We start from the raw sequence: 17,925 nt of genomic DNA on the forward strand, positions 1-17,925 counted from the left end.
ATATATTAAAATTAAAAAAAAAAAAAAAAAAAAAAATTTATATATAAATTTTTTTATTTTTATCTATATATATTTTTTATAATATAATTTTATATTTTGTTTAGAAACTAAATTTATATATGTATTTTATGACCGATTAAAATTATAATTTATATAAAGTTAAATTTAATTTTTTTTATTTTATTTTTTATATAGAAATCATTTTATATTATTAAAAAAATAAAAAAATTAAATAATTTTATATATAATAACATTCGAATTATTTTTAAAATAATATTATTTTTATTTAAATAAATATTTTTTTTTTTTAATTTTAATTATTTATTATAATATGATCTATTTATAATATTAAATATAATCAACAAAATGTTAATAAGAATTTTTAAATTAAATTAATTACAATTTTAATGAATATATGATTTTCTTTTTTTTAATATTATTTTATTATTATTATTTTAAAAATATTCTTTATTATATTAATAGAATGAATAACATATTTTAAGTAAAATTAAAAAAAAATATATAATTAAATATCTTTTTGGAAGAAAAAATGTATAAATTTAATAATTATATAAAATAATATATTTATATTCATTATATTATTTTTTATACATAATTTAAAAACTTGATATTAATTTTTAAAATAATAAATTACCTATATATATTTAGTTTCTTTAATTTTAATTTATTTTCTTGTTATTTTAAATTGATAATTATTTTTTTCTATTATTATTTTTTTATATATTAATTTCATAGTTAATTTTTTCTTATATATTTATAAATTATAGAAATCAATTAATAAATATCAAGGATTTTAATATTATGCAACAATATTATTAATAAGATGATTTCATTAATGCTAATTATTAAAATACACAAAAAAAAATATTCATATTAAATTTATTATTGTTTTTGTTATAAAATTTATATTAATAATTTAGAAATTAATATAGAGTATTAATTAGTATTAATTAATTATAAAAATAAATAATTAAATAAATAAAAAATATTCATAAAAAATAATCTGGTACATTACTAGACATTTTAGTTCCTGCTCCTTTCAATTAATCCTTAATATTTAAAAATTAAATTAAGCTTGATATAAATTCTATATAAAATAATATATAAATAAATACCTTAGAAGCATCAAAAGTTTTAAAATTAATTTCATTATTATGTTTTATTTACATTATAGAACCAATATTTCCACATCTATATATAAATTAAAGCTTTCATATTATATATAAAATAAAAACCTATAACAATAATTTGGACAAGACCATACTGTAACACAAGATTCATCCCAAATTTATTTATATCCTTCCATAATTAATTGATGTGCTCTTATCATTTTATTTAGGTTATTTATTTATAAAAATTAATTAAAAACATCTTATCCAAATGTTTTTCCATGCCCCCTTTAATTTTCTTTAAATCCTTTAGTATTTTCTTCAGGGTCATTCCATAACAATTCGCACATTTCTCCTTAGGCAGGTATTTCTTTAACTCTATCTAATTATCTAATCTTTGTTTTTTTTTATATATTAATAAAGCTATATATATTTACATCATCTAAGTTTTTAACATCAGAAGCAATTCCTCCATGTGTACAAAATATTTTATCGTCAATTAGTGCCGAAATCGTCATATATTCAAAAACTTCGGTTATATATCTCCATACATTTAAACTTCCATATTTTCTTAAACATTCATCATAAAAACCAAATACTTAAGTAATAATTTTACTTTCATGATTTCCTCTTAAAAGAGTTATTCTGTCTGAATATTTTATCTTTATTAATAGAATTGTTTTAAAAATAATAATAATTTAAAATATTTTATTTTTATTAATATTATTGTTTTTATTTTTTATAAATTTGAAAAAAATAATTATTAGCTTAGAATATATATTTTTTACTTTTAATGCAAATAAGAAAATTATCGTTTCTATACTATGATGTCCTCTATTTACATAATCACCTTTTTATTTTAATAAAAAGTATATAAATTTTATATTTTTTTTATTTTTTTTCTGTAATTTTCTTATATTTATTTTTTAAAAAAAAAAATTAAAGAAAAAAAAAAAAAAACATATTAAAATGTAATATGTCTTTTTTAAAAAAAATTAATTTTTATGCTTTTTGTACCAAGAAATAAATAATTAATATCAGGACATAAACCACCGTTTTTAAATAATTCTAATAAATCATAAAATTATCCATGTATATCACCACAAATCTTAAAATTTTGTGAATATTTTTAATTAAATAGTTATATTTTTGTGCTTATTTTTTATTTTCTTTTTTACTGTAACTGGAGAATCTATTCTTTACACATTACTTTCTTCTATAAAAACTTCTCTTACCCGTGCACATAATATTTTTACTTCGTTTTCTTTTAAAAGTTCACCGTTTTGCAAAATATTTAACTGTTTATCAATATCATTTTACATTTTTTCTTATTTTCTTTTTAAAAAGATTTGTATTGTTTTAAAACTTTAATATTTTTTTTGCTTTAAATATTTAAAAAAACAAAAAAACAAAAAAAAAAGTAAATTTTATCAAAATTAGAAAATAAAAATAAAAGAAAATAGAATAAAATAAAATATCAAAAAATTAATATTAATTAAAATAAAAAAAAAGGAAAATAAACTCATAAAATATACCAAGAATAAAAAAAATTAAAATGGAAATAAATTTCTCAAGCATATCTCTTAGTCAAATAATCTAAAATCTAAGTTAAAACTCTAAATAAGATTTTACAAAAATTCCCTAATATGATTTATCTTTATATGAATCCTATTAAAATAATAAAAACATTCCTAAAGACAGTAATAGAATTATCGAATTTATTTTTTGCAAAAACCGCTTATACGAATTAACTTGTGAGTAATTAATATATTATATACTAGCTTATATTCTAGAAAATAACTCACAAGAATTCCAGAAATATCTAAATTAATATTTAGAAATAGAAGAGAATGCGCCTTTATCAATCCGAACAATATCTGAATTAAAAAAGTATGAAAAAGATGAAAAAACCTATTTTTTTTTTAAATAAAACCTTAAAAAATTCAACCAAAAATGTTATATTTAAAAAAAACCTGAAATAAATACTAAAATTTAGCAATAATTTTCTATTCCAAAAAGATTTGACAAAAACGAAATTGTTGTTAAACTTCAAGAACTTTTGTCTTAAAAAAACAAGTAAAAAATTCAATTAGATGGATTTCTCACAGAAAATCTTGAATAATAAATTCTAGAATATTAAAAAGCAGAAAATTTATATCCCGATGCTTTGATAACCCCCTAATTAATTTCTCATTTATAAAATATACCTAGTTAACCATAAAAAATATAATAGAAATTTAACCAAAATGACCTTTAAAAACTTCTTAATGTGCAAAATATTATTGGAATCACTTTTTAAAAACAAATAAATAATTTCAAATTAATCATTGGACCCTAAAATATCCCAAATATACATTTTTAACATTTAATTTTATGCTTATAAGTATATTTAGATCCCACAATTAAAGTCAAAAACATAAGCTTTTCCTTAGATCCATGGGATGAGAATAATCCGGAAGGTCCTTATTAACGAAAAGTAGTTTATCCAGATTTTCTTGAGAATAAAAAGTTACTTGAAGGCACTAAATTTAGCGAAATAATGTTCGAATGCGATTATTTGTTAAAATAAATGAGTTTAGGACTAAAGCCAGATTCTAAAACACCTTTTGAATACCCAAAAGAACTTTAGAAGAGGAATTTTAAGAATATACCGGAACTTTTAAAAGAGGAAATTAAAAAAAAAAACGGGGAAAGTTAAAGTTCTTGGAGTCGTTTATGGCTTGTATGTCCTTAAATATAAATAGAAGAAAAAGACGGGTCTTTTTTTTGTACTGGAGATGCTAAAATTAAAGTGGAAGCGAGATAAATGATGAAAAATTAGGAAGGAAAATTAATTGATAAGGTAGTTTAGGACAAGAATGATGTTTGTTTTTAATTTGCAAGAAGTCTTTCGGAAAATATGGATATAGTAGAGAAGGAATACCCTGTTTTTGAGAAATTAAAAAGCTTATATAAGGCACATGGTTTAGCTAAGATTATTATTTAGAAAATTGGAAGAAATATTAATTTTTTAGGAGAAGTGGAGAAAATAATATAAAAAGAATAAAAATTAGAGAATTATTAAAATTAAATTCAAGCCATTATTTAAAAAGAAGAAATTGAAACAGAAAAATAAGAAAAAATTCCAGTTAACTCAAGGACTGTGGCTCTTAGATTTTTATAAAAAAATAAATAGGAAACTTCAGAAAATAATATTTAGAAAGTCTTAGAACATATAATCAAATAAAATGGAGGAAATTAAGTTTTTTACGATATTTAATCTACTAAAAGTGTATAGAGGAAATATGTATTAGGAGGTGTTGATATGGATACTAATGTTTAAATTGTTAAATAATAATAATTAATAAATGATTCTTTTTCATTATCAACTTAATCTACTGAAGCTGATCTTTCGTTCCTTTAAGAAATTAAATAATGCACTAAATGTAAAAAAGAACTTTCTTTTGAAGAAATTAAATGCACAATTAATGGAAGTGAACATTTTTGTAATTTACATCATCCTTATTCATGTTTTTATTGTCATTAAATTATAAAAGAAAATGGAGTTTAAGTTATGGGGAATGCAAATATTTTTAATAGTCCGTTGTTTAATAATTAAAGTGTTTATATGCATGCTGGATGCAATTTGGTATTTTAAAATAAATGCATAGATTAGAAAAGCTTGGAATTATAAAATAAATAAATTGAAAGTGCTAATTAGGGTGTTTTGGATTAAATTAATAAGAATTTGAAAAACAGTTTGTAATTAAAAGATATGAAAAATAGAGAAAAAAGTAAGTTTGTGTGCTAGATGTGTAAAAAAATTAATTTTTCGGAATTTTTGTGTTGCTCTTTGTGTGGATTAGTTAGTTCTGTTCAAGCTAATTTATATTTATAATAATAATTTAAAAAATAATGATTTTGTTTACTTTTAATGTTTAATTTTGTACTTTTTTTTAATATATAACATATATCAATATAATAATTTTGTTTAAATAAATAAGTTTTGTTACTTTTTTTTTTCTTTTTAAAAAAAATCTTTTTTTTCTTTAAGAAATATTTTTTTTTTTTTTTAAAAAAAAAAAATTCTTTTTTTTCATTTCTAATTTTTTAATCATTAAAAAAAAAAATTTAAATTATATAAAAAAAAACAAGGAAAAAAAAAAAAAAATACATAAAAAAATGAAACCCTAACCTCCATTACATTTAAAAAGCAATGTAGCATCTGATATGACAAAAGATGTAAAATAATTATATTTATTCCAAAAAATAAGTAAAAAAAATAAAATAAAGGAATTCCGAAGAATTTAAAATGCTATGAAAAAACCTGAATTTATGGGATTGTTAAATGATTATATGTTAGAAATTTCAGACCCAAAAAACAAAGACGTATATACAAATCAAATAAAAAATAATACTAAATATAAAAAAAAGGAATATGATCAATACTTAAAATAACTTTAAAAAGAAGGAGATCTGCCAAAGGGTTTAAAATTAGTAAAACCATTAGCAGAATTCGCAATAAAGACAATAATATATTCTAAAAAAGATAAAGTAAAAAAAAAATGCTATTATTATAAAAAAATAAAAAGGGATCTTCTTAAAAATTATTTATTAATATTTGTAGAATAAATTAAATAGATTTACCAACCTTCGATTTAGTAGTAAAAGACGGAAAGTAAGGACAGAATTGGAAACTACCTTTTTCAGCAGGAAAAATGCGTTATGATTAAGATTCTAAATAAGAAGTATGTAATACTATAGATGTCGCTTTTCATCCCTATGCGTTTTAATTAGCTAAAATGAATAATTAATTTTAATAATTAATTTGCTAAACTGCTTTAGACGCAGCAACATAATAAATGGGAGAAAGAAATGAAACTATTTCTAGAGATTATAAGGTTTTTCTTATTTTTTTTTTATAATTTTTTATTTTTTTTCAGGTTCTTAAAAATATGAAATGCAAAGGAGGTACTCCTGCATTTTTGGCTATAAGAACTTCAGGAAAAAATAAATAAAGCGAAATGGATAAAAGGTAAAATGGAGAAGGTTATGAACCTTCCTTATATAAAGATTTAGTGAAATAAAAATAAGAACATATAGAAAAATAATAACAAGAAAATAATAAAAATAAAAAATTAGAAGATATTGAAGACGAACTAAATGAGTAAAAAAAAGATGAATTTTTCGATAAAAGTGCTCCTATTTAAGCTCCTAAATATAAAATAGTTTACTCTTATCCTGTTAATTATGAAGTAATATAATTTATAGAAACTAAAAAAAATATAAACAAAGGACTTTTTAGATAGAAGGGAAGAGTAAGCATTAAAAAGACCTATAGAACTTACTTTAGTTATAAATTTACCTGGAATCGTATATATATATATATATATATATATATATATATATATATATATATATATATATATATATATATATAGTATTATATTTTAATTCAAATAACTATAAAAAAAGACTAGTTTTAAAGAAATTAATGTTGATATAGAAGAAAAAAATTTAGTTTTAAATATTCCAAACAAATATTTTTTGGATACAAAATTACCTTATTATGTAATGTAGGATGAAGGAAATGCTAAATTTGACTCAAAAAAGTAAGTTTTGAGAATTAAATTACCTATAAATAAATCTAAATTACCCGATAATCCTATCCCTGGTAAAACATATAAAGAATTCGAAACAAATGAATTAGAAACTATTAAAATAGAAAAATAAGAAAAAATATAAAATGATAATGAAAAAAACTTAAATTATGAAGATAATTTAAATAAAGAAGAAAATTAAGACCAGAAGGAAAATAAAGAACCTTTATTATAAATGAATAACAATTAAAAAAATGTAAACTTAAATATTTTTAATTAATAAACAAACGAAATCTTCATTGAAGGATAAATTAATATTGAAAATCCAGTTATTGAAGTTTTATAAGAATAAGATTTTAATAATAAAAAAGAAGAACAAGAAAAATATGGAGAGGAATAAATAGAAGAAAAATAATAATAATAAAATAAATATGAAATATTGGAATATAAGACATAAGAAACTAGTGATAAAATCTTTATTATTTATAATATTCCTAGTTATGATAAAGAAATGACGAAATATTTAATTTTTGAAGATAAACTTTTCTTTTAATGTTTTTATTAAGGTAACAGTGTACTTTTTTCGAGAATAGAGTTCAAAAGACCTATTGTTTTGGCTTAATCAGAATGTACATAGGTTGTTGATTATATTGTTTTTAAAATTCATAAATAAGTTGATGATTAATATTGGGAAAAAAATGATGTTTTATAACATTAAGGCATTTTTTTTATTATTTAATATTTAATTTATTTTATTTAAAAAACAGATGATTATGAAACTTTTAAAATGGTTTTTGAAGAAAATTAAAAATTAAAAGATTTATAAGTAGAAATCAAATAAAATGAAAATAATGAAAATAATCTTGATGATATTGATGATGATAAGTAAATTATTATGAAATTAGAAATGGAAAAAGAAAAAGAAGTTAATTAAGAAAAAAACAATAGCGAACATAATAATATTAATAGTAAAGAAAATAATAATAATAATTAAGAAAATAATAATAATAAAGAAAATAATATGAATAATAATAATAATAATAATATTGTTAATAAAGAAGATTTTGATAATAAAGAAGATGATACATAAATTATTAAATTATCTTAAGAAGGATTACAAAAAAATATTTTATAATTTTTAGATTTTACAAATTAAACATTTGCATATGAATTAGATTGAAACCTAAAAGGTATTTAGTAATAAACTAAAAAATAAAATACATTTCTTTATTTCTTTTGTTTTTATATTATATTTTTATTTATTAAAATATATATAACATGTATTATCTTTTAATATTTATATTATAAAAAGCATATTAATATATTAGTTTTTTAATATAAATATAAAAAATGACTTTTATTTATAAAAAAAAACTAATTTACTAAACTTTTTTTTGTTCATAATTTATTTGTTTAAAAGAAAGAAATAATAAAAAAATCATCTACTAAATCAAGAAAAAAAAAAAACATATTTATATAATATATATTTAATATATTTAATTGTTTTTATAATTTTCTTTTTTCTAATTTAATACTAAAAATTCTTAAATTTTTAAAAATATAGAAAAAAAAAAAAAAAACACAACAAAAAAAAAAAGGATAAAAAATATCAGTTTAACAATCATTCATCAGCTTCAGCTCTTTACTTTAGATAATCTTTCATGGTTTCAAGTTTAGTAGCAAGAATATTTTAAACTTAAACAATAGTTTTGATTTCATCACCTCTAACAACGGAAGTTTTTTCATAAATAGATCTTAAATTAGCACAAGATTCATTTAATTTAGCTAATCCTTCTACGTTGAATTAATGTTCGGCAATAGCTTATTTATATCTATTGGAATGGAAATCATGTCCTTATTTCTTTGATTATAATTCAAGTGATTATTAAGCTCTATGAGTAATAACATTATTAAGAGTCTATTCTTATTCAATAACTAAAGCTTCATAATCGTGTTTAGATTTACTTTCTTAAGTTTCTTCATTATTAATTGATTAGTTAAGAGAATCTCTTAAAGAATTAAGTTTACCAACTACATTAGCTAAAGATTCAGCTGAGAAAGTAGAAGCGACTTAAACTAAGGATAAAATAGGGTTACTTTTTCCTATTTTAGAGAGTTAAAGGAGAGCTTCTTCACTACTTTCGGGTTTAATTTAAGATAATCTATCAATAATTAATTCTAAAGCTTCAACAACTTATAATTATTAAACTCTGTGTTCATTGTATCTTTGATTATCTCTTTCACGAGATCCTTTGTAGGCATCTAATCTCTTTTCTAATTCAACTGCTTATCTGTCTAAATAAGCAATACTGTTTTCTAATTATCCGATTTCAGCTTCTAATACTTTCAATGCTTCAGCAGAATTCTCTCTAACTATAGCTGCGTTGGCAATATTAGTTTCGTATCTTTCGGTTTCGGTTCTGCAGTTGGCTTCGTCGTTTCCATGTTGGACATCGGCGTCAGCTTATTGTTTTTCTAAGTCTTGCTTTAATTAACTGAGGACTTTTGCAACTTCCGCTAATGGGACTTTGTTTGTTAGTTGTAAAGCGATGGTATCGAGAATTCTTTTTCCGAAATCTATCATTTCTACTTTTTGGAGGGAAGAGAAGATTTCGAATTGCTTGTTGCTGGCAGATCTTGGCTTTTGTAAAAAGACGGCAGATGACAAAGTTAAGTTTATTAATAATAAAACACTGATTAGTTATGTTTTCATTTTTTTAATTTTGATTTAGTTTTTATTTTTACTATTTGTTTTTTTATTTATATATTTTTAATTTATTTTTTATAATATTTTTTTTTTTATTATTTTTTTTTTTTTTTAGAAAACTATTTATTTTATAAAACGTAATATATTTTTTTATTTTTTGTATTTAGTATTTTATTTTATTACTTAAAGGAGAATTTGCTTTATATAGTTTGTTTTTTTTTTGCTTTTCTAACGTTTTTGATATATATTTTGGCGAATTCTAAAACGTAAAATCAAAAAAAAATTAAATATATTATTTTTTTATTACTTATATATATATAAATTGGAATAAAATACATTTTATTGAAATATATATAATTCATCATAATTTAATTATTTTATTTAAAATTAAATTATAATTAATATAATTCTATTCATATAATTTTCTTTAGATATATAAATTTTATTAAATAAATTAAGTAGTTCAATTAATAATTGTATTTAAAAAAAAAAAAAATTAAATAAAAAAATGATTAAATATATTTTTTTAATAATATTAATTTTTTCAATAAAATATAAATGTAATGAAACATATGATTATTAAAATTTAATAGAAGTAAAAAATATAATGATAATAATATGAAAAATTAAAAAAAGTTAAAATAAGATCCTTTTGGTTCTACTATACTTTCAATGGTAAAATTAAATTTAAAATACTCATAAACTGAAAATTCTCTTTTAGAGTTATTAGATTCTATATTAGAAAATATGAAATAAGATTTTATAGAAAAATAGTATGAATATACTTAGTATATGACTTAAAGCAATTAAAGAATCTCTTAATTATAAACAAGACAATAAGAAATTTAAAATTTATTTGAATAAAACTAAAAATTACTTACAGAAAATCAAGATAAATTATATTAATAAAAAAAAACTTTAGATAAGTATAATAGAGATTATGAAATAGTAAAAAAAAACAAAAATTAAAATAAATAATTTCAAAATAATAAACTAATAGTAAACTTTGATTATTAATAAAAGCAAATAAGATAGAGAAAACAAAGAAAATAAATATAAAGAAAATAATTAACATAATGAGGGCTTATTAGAAAATTTAAATGAAGCAATAAAATTAATTGAACATATGTTAAATGGAGTTTCATTTATTTAAATTTAATAAAAATATGAATAAACAATAAAAAAATTGCTCTAGCATTAAAAAAGCGTACATCTATTGTCACCAATTATAAATATTTTTAACCAAATTAATTCTTATTCGAATTTAGATTATTAGAAAGTAGAAAAAATACTCTAACTTTTGTAAAATTTGAGAAATACGGTTAAAGATAATAAATTGAAATTGATAATTTAGAAAATTTACTTAAATAAGATTGGGAAAGTTTATAAGCAACATATTTAGAAAATCTAAATAAATTAGTATTTTTAAAAAATTAATTAATTGAAGATATTAAAAATTTAGAAAATATTATTGTTTAATCAAAATAAATTATGGAATAAAGCTTTATTCATCTTGAATATTTAAAGGTTGATTTAGAAGAAAATTTAAAAGAAAACTCTTAATAAAAGAATAATTTTGAATAAATTTAAAAATAAATGTAATTTAATTTTTAATTTAATATTATATTATATTATCTATATAAAGTATTAATATATATATTAATATTATATAAAAGGTAATATGATTTTGATATTATTAAAAAAATTAGAAATTATTTACTTAATTCTTTAAATAAATTAATTAATTTTTTATAAATTTGATTATAATTTTTTTTACTTCTTTAAAGTTTTAAAAATTTATATTTTTTAATTTAAATAGATATTATTTAAATATTTTTATTTTAATTAAGACCTTTTAATTTTTATAAAATTTTAATATTTAGCTATTTAACTTTTAAAATATTTTTAATTATTAATATTTAAGTTTATAATATATATATTATTTTATTTATATTATTTAAAAACTAATTTATCTAAATATAATACAAAAAATTATATTTTTTTCTTTTTTTTAATAATTATTCAAAAAAAAATAAAAAAAAAAAAACTTTTTTTTAAATATAATATAATAATATAATAATTTAAATTTAATTATATTAAAAATCATAAATACTTTTTTTCATTTATTTTAAAATTAAATGAATAATTTAAATATAAAAATATTTCATTTAAATCTAAGCAATGAAAGCGATATTTACCAAAATATATACAATACCAAACAAAATAAAATAAACAAATAGTATTATAATAAATTAAAAATTAAATTCACAAAAAAAAAAATTTTTTCCTCCAATTTAAAATATATATATTTATAAATGTATATTTAAAACATACATATATATTTTCAAATCCTTCCTAATTTTTTTTCCTTCCCTAATACATATAATAATGACTTTCAATTAGTTTAAATTTCATAGTAAGCTGTAATTGGTAAATGATCAGAGGGATAGTCTGCATTAGGCAATCCCAACTCTTTTTAAATTTCATTTATAGGTAATGGTTATATTCCAATTAGCCTACAATCTTCCATAGAAGTATTATAAAGAATATAATCAAGAGCTCCTTTAAACTTTAAAAATAGAAAAAAAAGGAAAAAAAAAATTATTTTATTAAAAAAAGTAAAAAATATACATTCTAAGTATAATTAGTAAAATCTGGATGTTAAGCTGTTCCTTAATAATTAGAATAAGAACTTTTAAGATTAATAGTAGCTTTTTATTTGAATAAATCATAAATAATTACTTCGTCAGTCATTTTAACTCTTTTTTGAAAAATATTTTCGATTCTACTAATATTAGGCGCTTTTTTCTCTTCTATAAATTTAATGACATTTGATGATGGCATAGAGTTAAAATCTCCACATAAAAAAATATTATCTTTAATACTAAATTAAGTACTTAAGTATTCCAAAATAACAGAAGCCTATAAAAACTTGACTTCTTCACATCTAGGGTCCCAGTAAAGATGAGTATTTGCGATAAGTATTTGTTTGTTAGAGTAATTATGCCGAAGTTAAATAAACTAGCATAAATTATTTCTAGTGTAATGGTTTTTAGCTAGTTTTAAAGGAATTTTTAAATCAAACATAATTTCGTTTTAAAAAGCTAATGTAAATATTCCTTTTTTAAATATAGTCAAAAGACCTTCTTCACGGTTAATTTTTTATACGTAAATACATTCATATCCCATTTTATCGAATTCTAAATTGTAAAAATCATGAAAATGATCAACTTCTTATAAGCAAACTATGTCACTATCACATTTTTTAATTTAATCAACCTTTTTTGTTTTTTTTTTTTTGAGAACGACAATTTTTCGAATATTTTTTTTTTACAATTTTATACTTTCTATAGTTAAAATCTAAATATTATATAGGGCAATATGGGAAATATCTCTAATCTGTATATAAATCTGCTAAAATATTGTAAGAAGTTAATGAAAACTAATTTTTTCCAAGTTTTGATGGCTTTGAAGTTTCCATGATTAGAAACTCAGTAAATAATTATTTGTATTTATTTATTTATATAAAATTCTAAATAATAATATATATAAATATGAAAAATATAAAAATATATATATATATATATATATTTATTTATATAAATTATAATTTATAAATTATAATATTTAATATTAAATTATTTATTATTATATTTAATTTTTTTCTTTGCTTTTCATATCTTACTAATTGTTTTTTTAGAAGTATATTTAATTTTTAATAATATATAATTTTTTTTTATTATTATTTGTTTAAAAAACTTTATTTCTAATTTTTATTTTAAAAATAAAAATAATAAAATTATTATTAGATTATCCATTTATCATTATTTTTAAACTATTATATATATTCTGCTATAAAAAAAACAAGAATTATTATATCTTTAATACCATCATATATTTTTTATAATAATTAATATTATTTTTAATCTTATAATAATTTTTTTTATATTTTTTTTTTATATTTTTAATATAATTTTAATTTATATATTTTTTTTCCATGAAAGATTACTTTATTTACTAAAATAAAATTATAATAAAATATTTTTAAAACATTTTTATTTTATATATTTAAATTCTCAATCATTATATAATCTAAAATTTATATTTTACATTTATTATTATTTTTTATTTATTTGTTTATAATGTTTTTTATATTTATTAAATTAAATTGATTATAAAATGCCATTAATAATTTTTTTAAAAAATAATATAATACCATATTATTGAATATTTTTTTGATATCGGTTATACATGATTTGCTTTTAAAAATATAAAATTATTCATATATCCGTTTATTTAGTTAATCATAGTATTTTTTTTCAAAAGAAATTTGAAAAAAAAAAATTTAAATTTTAATGGAATTAATTATTTTTAAATTATAATATTTATTATATTTTATTAATCTACATTAAATATAATATTTACTTATTAAGAATAAAAATTATTTATAATTTAATAAATATTTTTTAATTCACAGCATATATTAATAAAACAAAATTATATTTAATATTAGAATATTATAATTAGTTTATATTTTATTAATAGTTAGATTTTTAATTTATTAGAAATATATATTTAATTATAAAACTTATTTATTTTTATAAACTAATTAGAATTTAATTTATTGATTATATAAAGAACAAATATATTTGAATTAGCAGTATAAATGATTAATATTTTATATAAAAGATTTTAATAAATTAAAAATAAATTAATATTAAAAGAGAGTTAATAAGTTATAAACTTATAATAAAAATGTATTTTAAAGTAATTTTTTTAAATAAAAAATGATAATAATAAAATAATAATAATAATAATAATAATAATAATAATAACAATTATATTATTTATTATTTTTATAACAATTGTTTATTTTTAACTTTTTTTATTTGATATCTTCTTTGCGTATATGTTTTTTTTATCTTTATTTGCCTTTTTCTTTATATTATATATAAAATTTATATTTGAATTTTTATTTATAATTAAAATCTAATTTTTATGTTTGTTATGAAATTAGATTTTATAGTAATTTAAGTTAAAGTAATATCATTTTTTTTTTTATTTTGCTTGCTTTTAATGTTATATATTTATCATTTTATTTCTAAAGGATTATATTTATTATATATAAAAATATTAATCATATTTTTTAATATTTTAATTAATATTATATATATTTTTTTTAAATATAATACAAATATTTTTAATTTAAATACAATTATATTTCAATAATTAAAATATTTGTATAAACAAAAACTATTATATATATAATTTATATTTATTAAATTTTTTTTGTATTATAAATGTATTTTTATTTTTATAATTATATAAAAAAATATTATATATTTTTATTTTAAATTTTTTTTTATATTATAATTTTTATTTTTTACAATTTATATATATAATAATATTATAATCATATTAAATAGCTTTTTAAAAATATAGTTATAATTTATATGTGCTTTACTTTTTTTTCATATCTATAATATATCAATTTAATTTTTTTTTTTAATTTTTATAAAATAATAATTATTTTTTTATTTATAATATATAAAAATATTAATTTATTCATTATTCTTTAAATATTTTTATATTATATAATTTATAATTAAATTTTAATAAATAAATGTATATTTAATAATTAGATACATCTAATAAGAATCATATTATCTTTATTTTATTATATCAAAATAAATTAAATATTTTCTAAAAATTCATTTAAATTATTCAAAATATTTTATATATTACTTATTTATAAGTTTTTTTATTTTTGAAATTATTTCTATTTATATAAAATAATATAATAAAAAGGGCGTTATATTTTTACTTGGGCTTTTTTTGTTTTTGATTAAGCCTATAAAAAAAAAAATTATTAAAAATAAAAAATATTAAAAAAAATAATATTTATAATGCTTCGTATATTTAGCGAATTATTTTTAATTATCATAATATTATCTAAGAATTTAAATTAGAACTTTACTTAATTATCTTTTCTATTTATTTATAAAAAATTTTAAAAATAATTTAATAAAATATGACTAATATTTAACACAGTATTAAATGCAAGAATTTTATATCAATGGATCAAAGTTAGATCCACGTGTTCAAAAGTTTTATCAGCAGGTACTTTTATGAATATTACAATAAAATAGCAGAATATGCAGAGAATAGTAAAATCTTCTTCAATGCTAAATTAACTATTTTTATAATGGGATATACCTATAATTTTAATGTTTACTATAGTGATTATATTTATATATTTTGTATATAAATTGATAAATAATAATTTAATTAAGTAAATTTTAAATATAGTTATGTATTATTATTTTATCTTTTTATTTAAAAATATGTTTTTCTCATAATTATAGTAATATTTATAAATAATTTCAGTTGTTGATAACCTTAATATTATTTTAGAATATTAAATTCTCAATAATTTTCATTAAAAATAAAAATCTAGTATCTCTGATTTTATTTTCTTTTTTCTCTAAAATATTTAATTAAAATTTTTAAAATTATATATTTATTAAACAATATAATGCTATAAATAGTATATAAAAATATTGATAAAAAAAATATTTAACAGAATATACAAATGTTAATATAAAACTAATTTTTATATATGTATATATATATATTAATAATATTTCAACAACAACAATTTTTTTATGTTTATGGTCTATTAATTTCAACTTATTTTTAATTATAGTTTCTACCAATTTTTAATCCTTGATGTTTTTATGGAAATCCACCCTTTTCAACTCTTTTATTTTTATAATATATATAAAATTTAATATTATATTAAATTTTTTACATATTCTTTACTAATGTTTAAAAAGATAATTCTATATTATGAGAATTTTTAGCTGAAGCTTCAAAGAAAGTAAGATTATATTATTAAGCTGATAATTTATATTTTAAAAAATAACAAAATAAAATTTAAAAATACATAAATGTAATCCTTCCTCATAATCAACTTATCTTTAATCATTTTAATCACATTTATTTCCAACAAGTATTTTTTAAACATTCTCTTTAGCATTTCTTTATAATTATAAGCCAATAAATAAATATTTTTTATTTTTTTTAAAATATATTACTTTTCAATTTCATACATCCATTATTTAACATTTTAAAAGGAATCTCTATCTGTTATATCATATACAATTAAAATACCATTTGCACCTCTTTTTATATAAGTATAAAAAACTATTTTTGCTTAAATCATGATAATAAAAAAACCTATAATAATTATTCGTTATTGTTCTGAATCTGTCTTATCCAGCTGTATCCCACTAAAATATTATTTTTATTTATTTATTTATATTAATTTTACAATTTATAATTTTATTATCTTATCATCAATTTGTAAATTTTTTGTCTTAAAATCAACTCCTATTGTTGCATAAAATTCATTTGTAAATTGATTTTCACAATATCTCATAACCATGCATGTTTTTCCTACATTCGAATTTCCAATAATTAATATCTTCAATGTTATATCACTTTTTAAAACAAATTAATAAAAAATATTTTATTTTTTTTAATTTAATTAAAATAAAAAATATTTTTACTAATATTATTAATTCATTTTTTATCAATAATTTTTAACTTTTTTTTTATAAATATGAAATTATTTATTATTTTATTTTTATTATATTAATATACAAATATATATATATATAATTTTTTTTAATATATATATATATTTTATTTTAAATGTTAATTATCTATATTCTTATAGTATAGTATTTTTAAATTATTATATATTTAAGTTATTGTTTTAATTTAAGCATATTCTAAAATTATAATATTTTTTTTTGTTTAATAAGTAGAATTTTAAATATTTGTAGTACATTTACAATTAAAATTTTTTTTATAAAAAATTAAAATTTAAATACCATAATTATAAATTATATATTTACTTTCAAATTGTATTAATTATATTAATAAATGTTTCATTAAAATCATGTAATACCTTATTTTCTTTTATTTATTATTAAAGGTTTTTTTTATTTAAATAAATATAAGCAATACATTTTGCTATTTATTATATTATTTTTTATTTAAAATTAAAAAATAACACTAAAGGAAATATTAATTTTATTTTTCATTACAATATTTAATAAAAAAAAAGATGTTTTTGTTTTGTTTTAAATTCCAAATTATAATTTTAATTAAAATTTATTTTCTTTGTACAATAAATCAAAAATAAATATTAAACAAAAAACTTTATAAATTAATTATTTTAAGATTAAGTTTTTATTATAAATAATTATATTTACTTTATAATATAAACTGAAAAAAAATAAAAATAAAAATAAAAAAATTAGAATTAACAATTATATATATCCCCTCTGGAATAATAAATTAATAATTCGTTTTTTAAAAAGTATTCAAGTCTTTTAAAAAGCCAACTTTAAAAAAGAAATATAAAATATTTTTCAAAAACGTTTAAATATTGAAAAAATAATTAAAAAATAGTAAAAAGTAAATAATAAATAAAAAACTA

The 17,925-nt window shown here is 16.4% G+C and overlaps 6 protein-coding genes across 6 annotated transcripts, besides 34 other annotated features; 2 read left to right on the forward strand and 4 right to left on the reverse strand. All coding sequences in view use genetic code 6, as the record gives it.

The window, feature by feature from the left end:
• The first annotated feature begins 36 nt into the window (after positions 1 to 36).
• Positions 37 to 80: a microsatellite.
• Positions 67 to 130: a microsatellite.
• A 134-nt stretch (positions 131 to 264) lies between these two features.
• Positions 265 to 311: a microsatellite.
• Positions 312 to 663: 352 nt separating this feature from the next.
• Positions 664 to 705: a microsatellite.
• Positions 706 to 712: 7 nt separating this feature from the next.
• Positions 713 to 747: a microsatellite.
• Positions 748 to 1,010: 263 nt separating this feature from the next.
• On the reverse strand, positions 1,011 to 2,452 carry IMG5_155670 (serine threonine-protein phosphatase 4 catalytic subunit, putative; the record flags this gene model as incomplete). Its single annotated transcript, XM_004030606.1, has 6 exons — positions 1,011 to 1,070; positions 1,137 to 1,212; positions 1,257 to 1,792; positions 1,919 to 1,980; positions 2,148 to 2,238; positions 2,309 to 2,452. The coding sequence occupies 6 exons, from the start codon at positions 2,450 to 2,452 to the stop codon at positions 1,011 to 1,013; spliced, it is 969 nt and encodes a 322-aa protein (XP_004030654.1).
• Positions 1,833 to 1,867: a microsatellite.
• A 116-nt stretch (positions 2,453 to 2,568) lies between the features above and the next one.
• Positions 2,569 to 2,607: a microsatellite.
• Positions 2,571 to 2,649: a microsatellite.
• Positions 2,650 to 2,725: 76 nt separating this feature from the next.
• IMG5_155680 (hypothetical protein) lies at positions 2,726 to 4,949 on the forward strand. The gene has a single exon (XM_004030607.1). The coding sequence runs from the start codon at positions 3,989 to 3,991 to the stop codon at positions 4,859 to 4,861; it is 873 nt and encodes a 290-aa protein (XP_004030655.1). The 5' UTR covers positions 2,726 to 3,988; the 3' UTR covers positions 4,862 to 4,949.
• Positions 4,950 to 5,291: 342 nt separating this feature from the next.
• Positions 5,292 to 7,879, forward strand: IMG5_155690 (hypothetical protein; the record flags this gene model as incomplete). The annotated part of the gene is made up of 8 exons (XM_004030608.1): positions 5,292 to 5,351; positions 5,403 to 5,498; positions 5,544 to 5,663; positions 5,702 to 6,364; positions 6,405 to 6,482; positions 6,585 to 6,783; positions 7,477 to 7,594; positions 7,852 to 7,879. The coding sequence occupies 8 exons, from the start codon at positions 5,292 to 5,294 to the stop codon at positions 7,877 to 7,879; spliced, it is 1,362 nt and encodes a 453-aa protein (XP_004030656.1).
• Positions 5,915 to 5,939: a microsatellite.
• Positions 6,191 to 6,246: a microsatellite.
• Positions 6,484 to 6,558: a microsatellite.
• Positions 7,663 to 7,755: a microsatellite.
• Positions 7,665 to 7,769: a microsatellite.
• Positions 7,668 to 7,755: a microsatellite.
• A 259-nt stretch (positions 7,880 to 8,138) lies between the features above and the next one.
• Positions 8,139 to 9,478, reverse strand: IMG5_155700 (hypothetical protein). Its single transcript, XM_004030609.1, has one exon. It carries the CDS (start codon positions 9,420 to 9,422, stop codon positions 8,331 to 8,333), a length of 1,092 nt encoding a protein of 363 aa, XP_004030657.1. The 5' UTR covers positions 9,423 to 9,478; the 3' UTR covers positions 8,139 to 8,330.
• Positions 9,442 to 9,525: a microsatellite.
• Positions 9,442 to 9,530: a microsatellite.
• Positions 9,448 to 9,524: a microsatellite.
• Positions 9,463 to 9,519: a microsatellite.
• Positions 9,531 to 9,896: 366 nt separating the features above from the next.
• Positions 9,897 to 9,935: a microsatellite.
• Positions 9,936 to 11,761: 1,826 nt separating this feature from the next.
• IMG5_155710 (hypothetical protein) lies at positions 11,762 to 12,715 on the reverse strand (the record flags this gene model as incomplete). The annotated part of the gene is made up of 2 exons (XM_004030610.1): positions 11,762 to 11,985; positions 12,048 to 12,715. Coding segments are annotated over 2 exons (840 nt in total), but the record flags the coding sequence as incomplete, so codon positions are not given.
• A 234-nt stretch (positions 12,716 to 12,949) lies between these two features.
• Positions 12,950 to 13,007: a microsatellite.
• Positions 13,008 to 13,014: 7 nt separating this feature from the next.
• Positions 13,015 to 13,041: a microsatellite.
• A 312-nt stretch (positions 13,042 to 13,353) lies between these two features.
• Positions 13,354 to 13,382: a microsatellite.
• A 467-nt stretch (positions 13,383 to 13,849) lies between these two features.
• Positions 13,850 to 13,888: a microsatellite.
• Positions 13,889 to 14,206: 318 nt separating this feature from the next.
• Positions 14,207 to 14,251: a microsatellite.
• Positions 14,252 to 14,749: 498 nt separating this feature from the next.
• Positions 14,750 to 14,800: a microsatellite.
• Positions 14,759 to 14,799: a microsatellite.
• An 80-nt stretch (positions 14,801 to 14,880) lies between the features above and the next one.
• Positions 14,881 to 14,982: a microsatellite.
• Positions 14,912 to 14,978: a microsatellite.
• Positions 14,983 to 15,270: 288 nt separating the features above from the next.
• Positions 15,271 to 15,318: a microsatellite.
• Positions 15,275 to 15,314: a microsatellite.
• Positions 15,319 to 16,061: 743 nt separating the features above from the next.
• Positions 16,062 to 17,004, reverse strand: IMG5_155720 (Ras family protein, putative; the record flags this gene model as incomplete). Its single annotated transcript, XM_004030611.1, has 7 exons — positions 16,062 to 16,176; positions 16,228 to 16,315; positions 16,363 to 16,457; positions 16,514 to 16,600; positions 16,656 to 16,708; positions 16,750 to 16,918; positions 16,988 to 17,004. The coding sequence occupies 7 exons, from the start codon at positions 17,002 to 17,004 to the stop codon at positions 16,062 to 16,064; spliced, it is 624 nt and encodes a 207-aa protein (XP_004030659.1).
• Positions 16,189 to 16,222: a microsatellite.
• Positions 16,989 to 17,042: a microsatellite.
• A 43-nt stretch (positions 17,043 to 17,085) lies between these two features.
• Positions 17,086 to 17,132: a microsatellite.
• A 745-nt stretch (positions 17,133 to 17,877) lies between these two features.
• Positions 17,878 to 17,925: part of a microsatellite that runs on past the window's edge.

Source organism: Ichthyophthirius multifiliis, assembly GCF_000220395.1.
Source record: "Ichthyophthirius multifiliis unplaced genomic scaffold scaff_1120509251183, whole genome shotgun sequence".
NCBI lineage: Eukaryota > Ciliophora > Oligohymenophorea > Hymenostomatida > Ichthyophthirius > Ichthyophthirius multifiliis.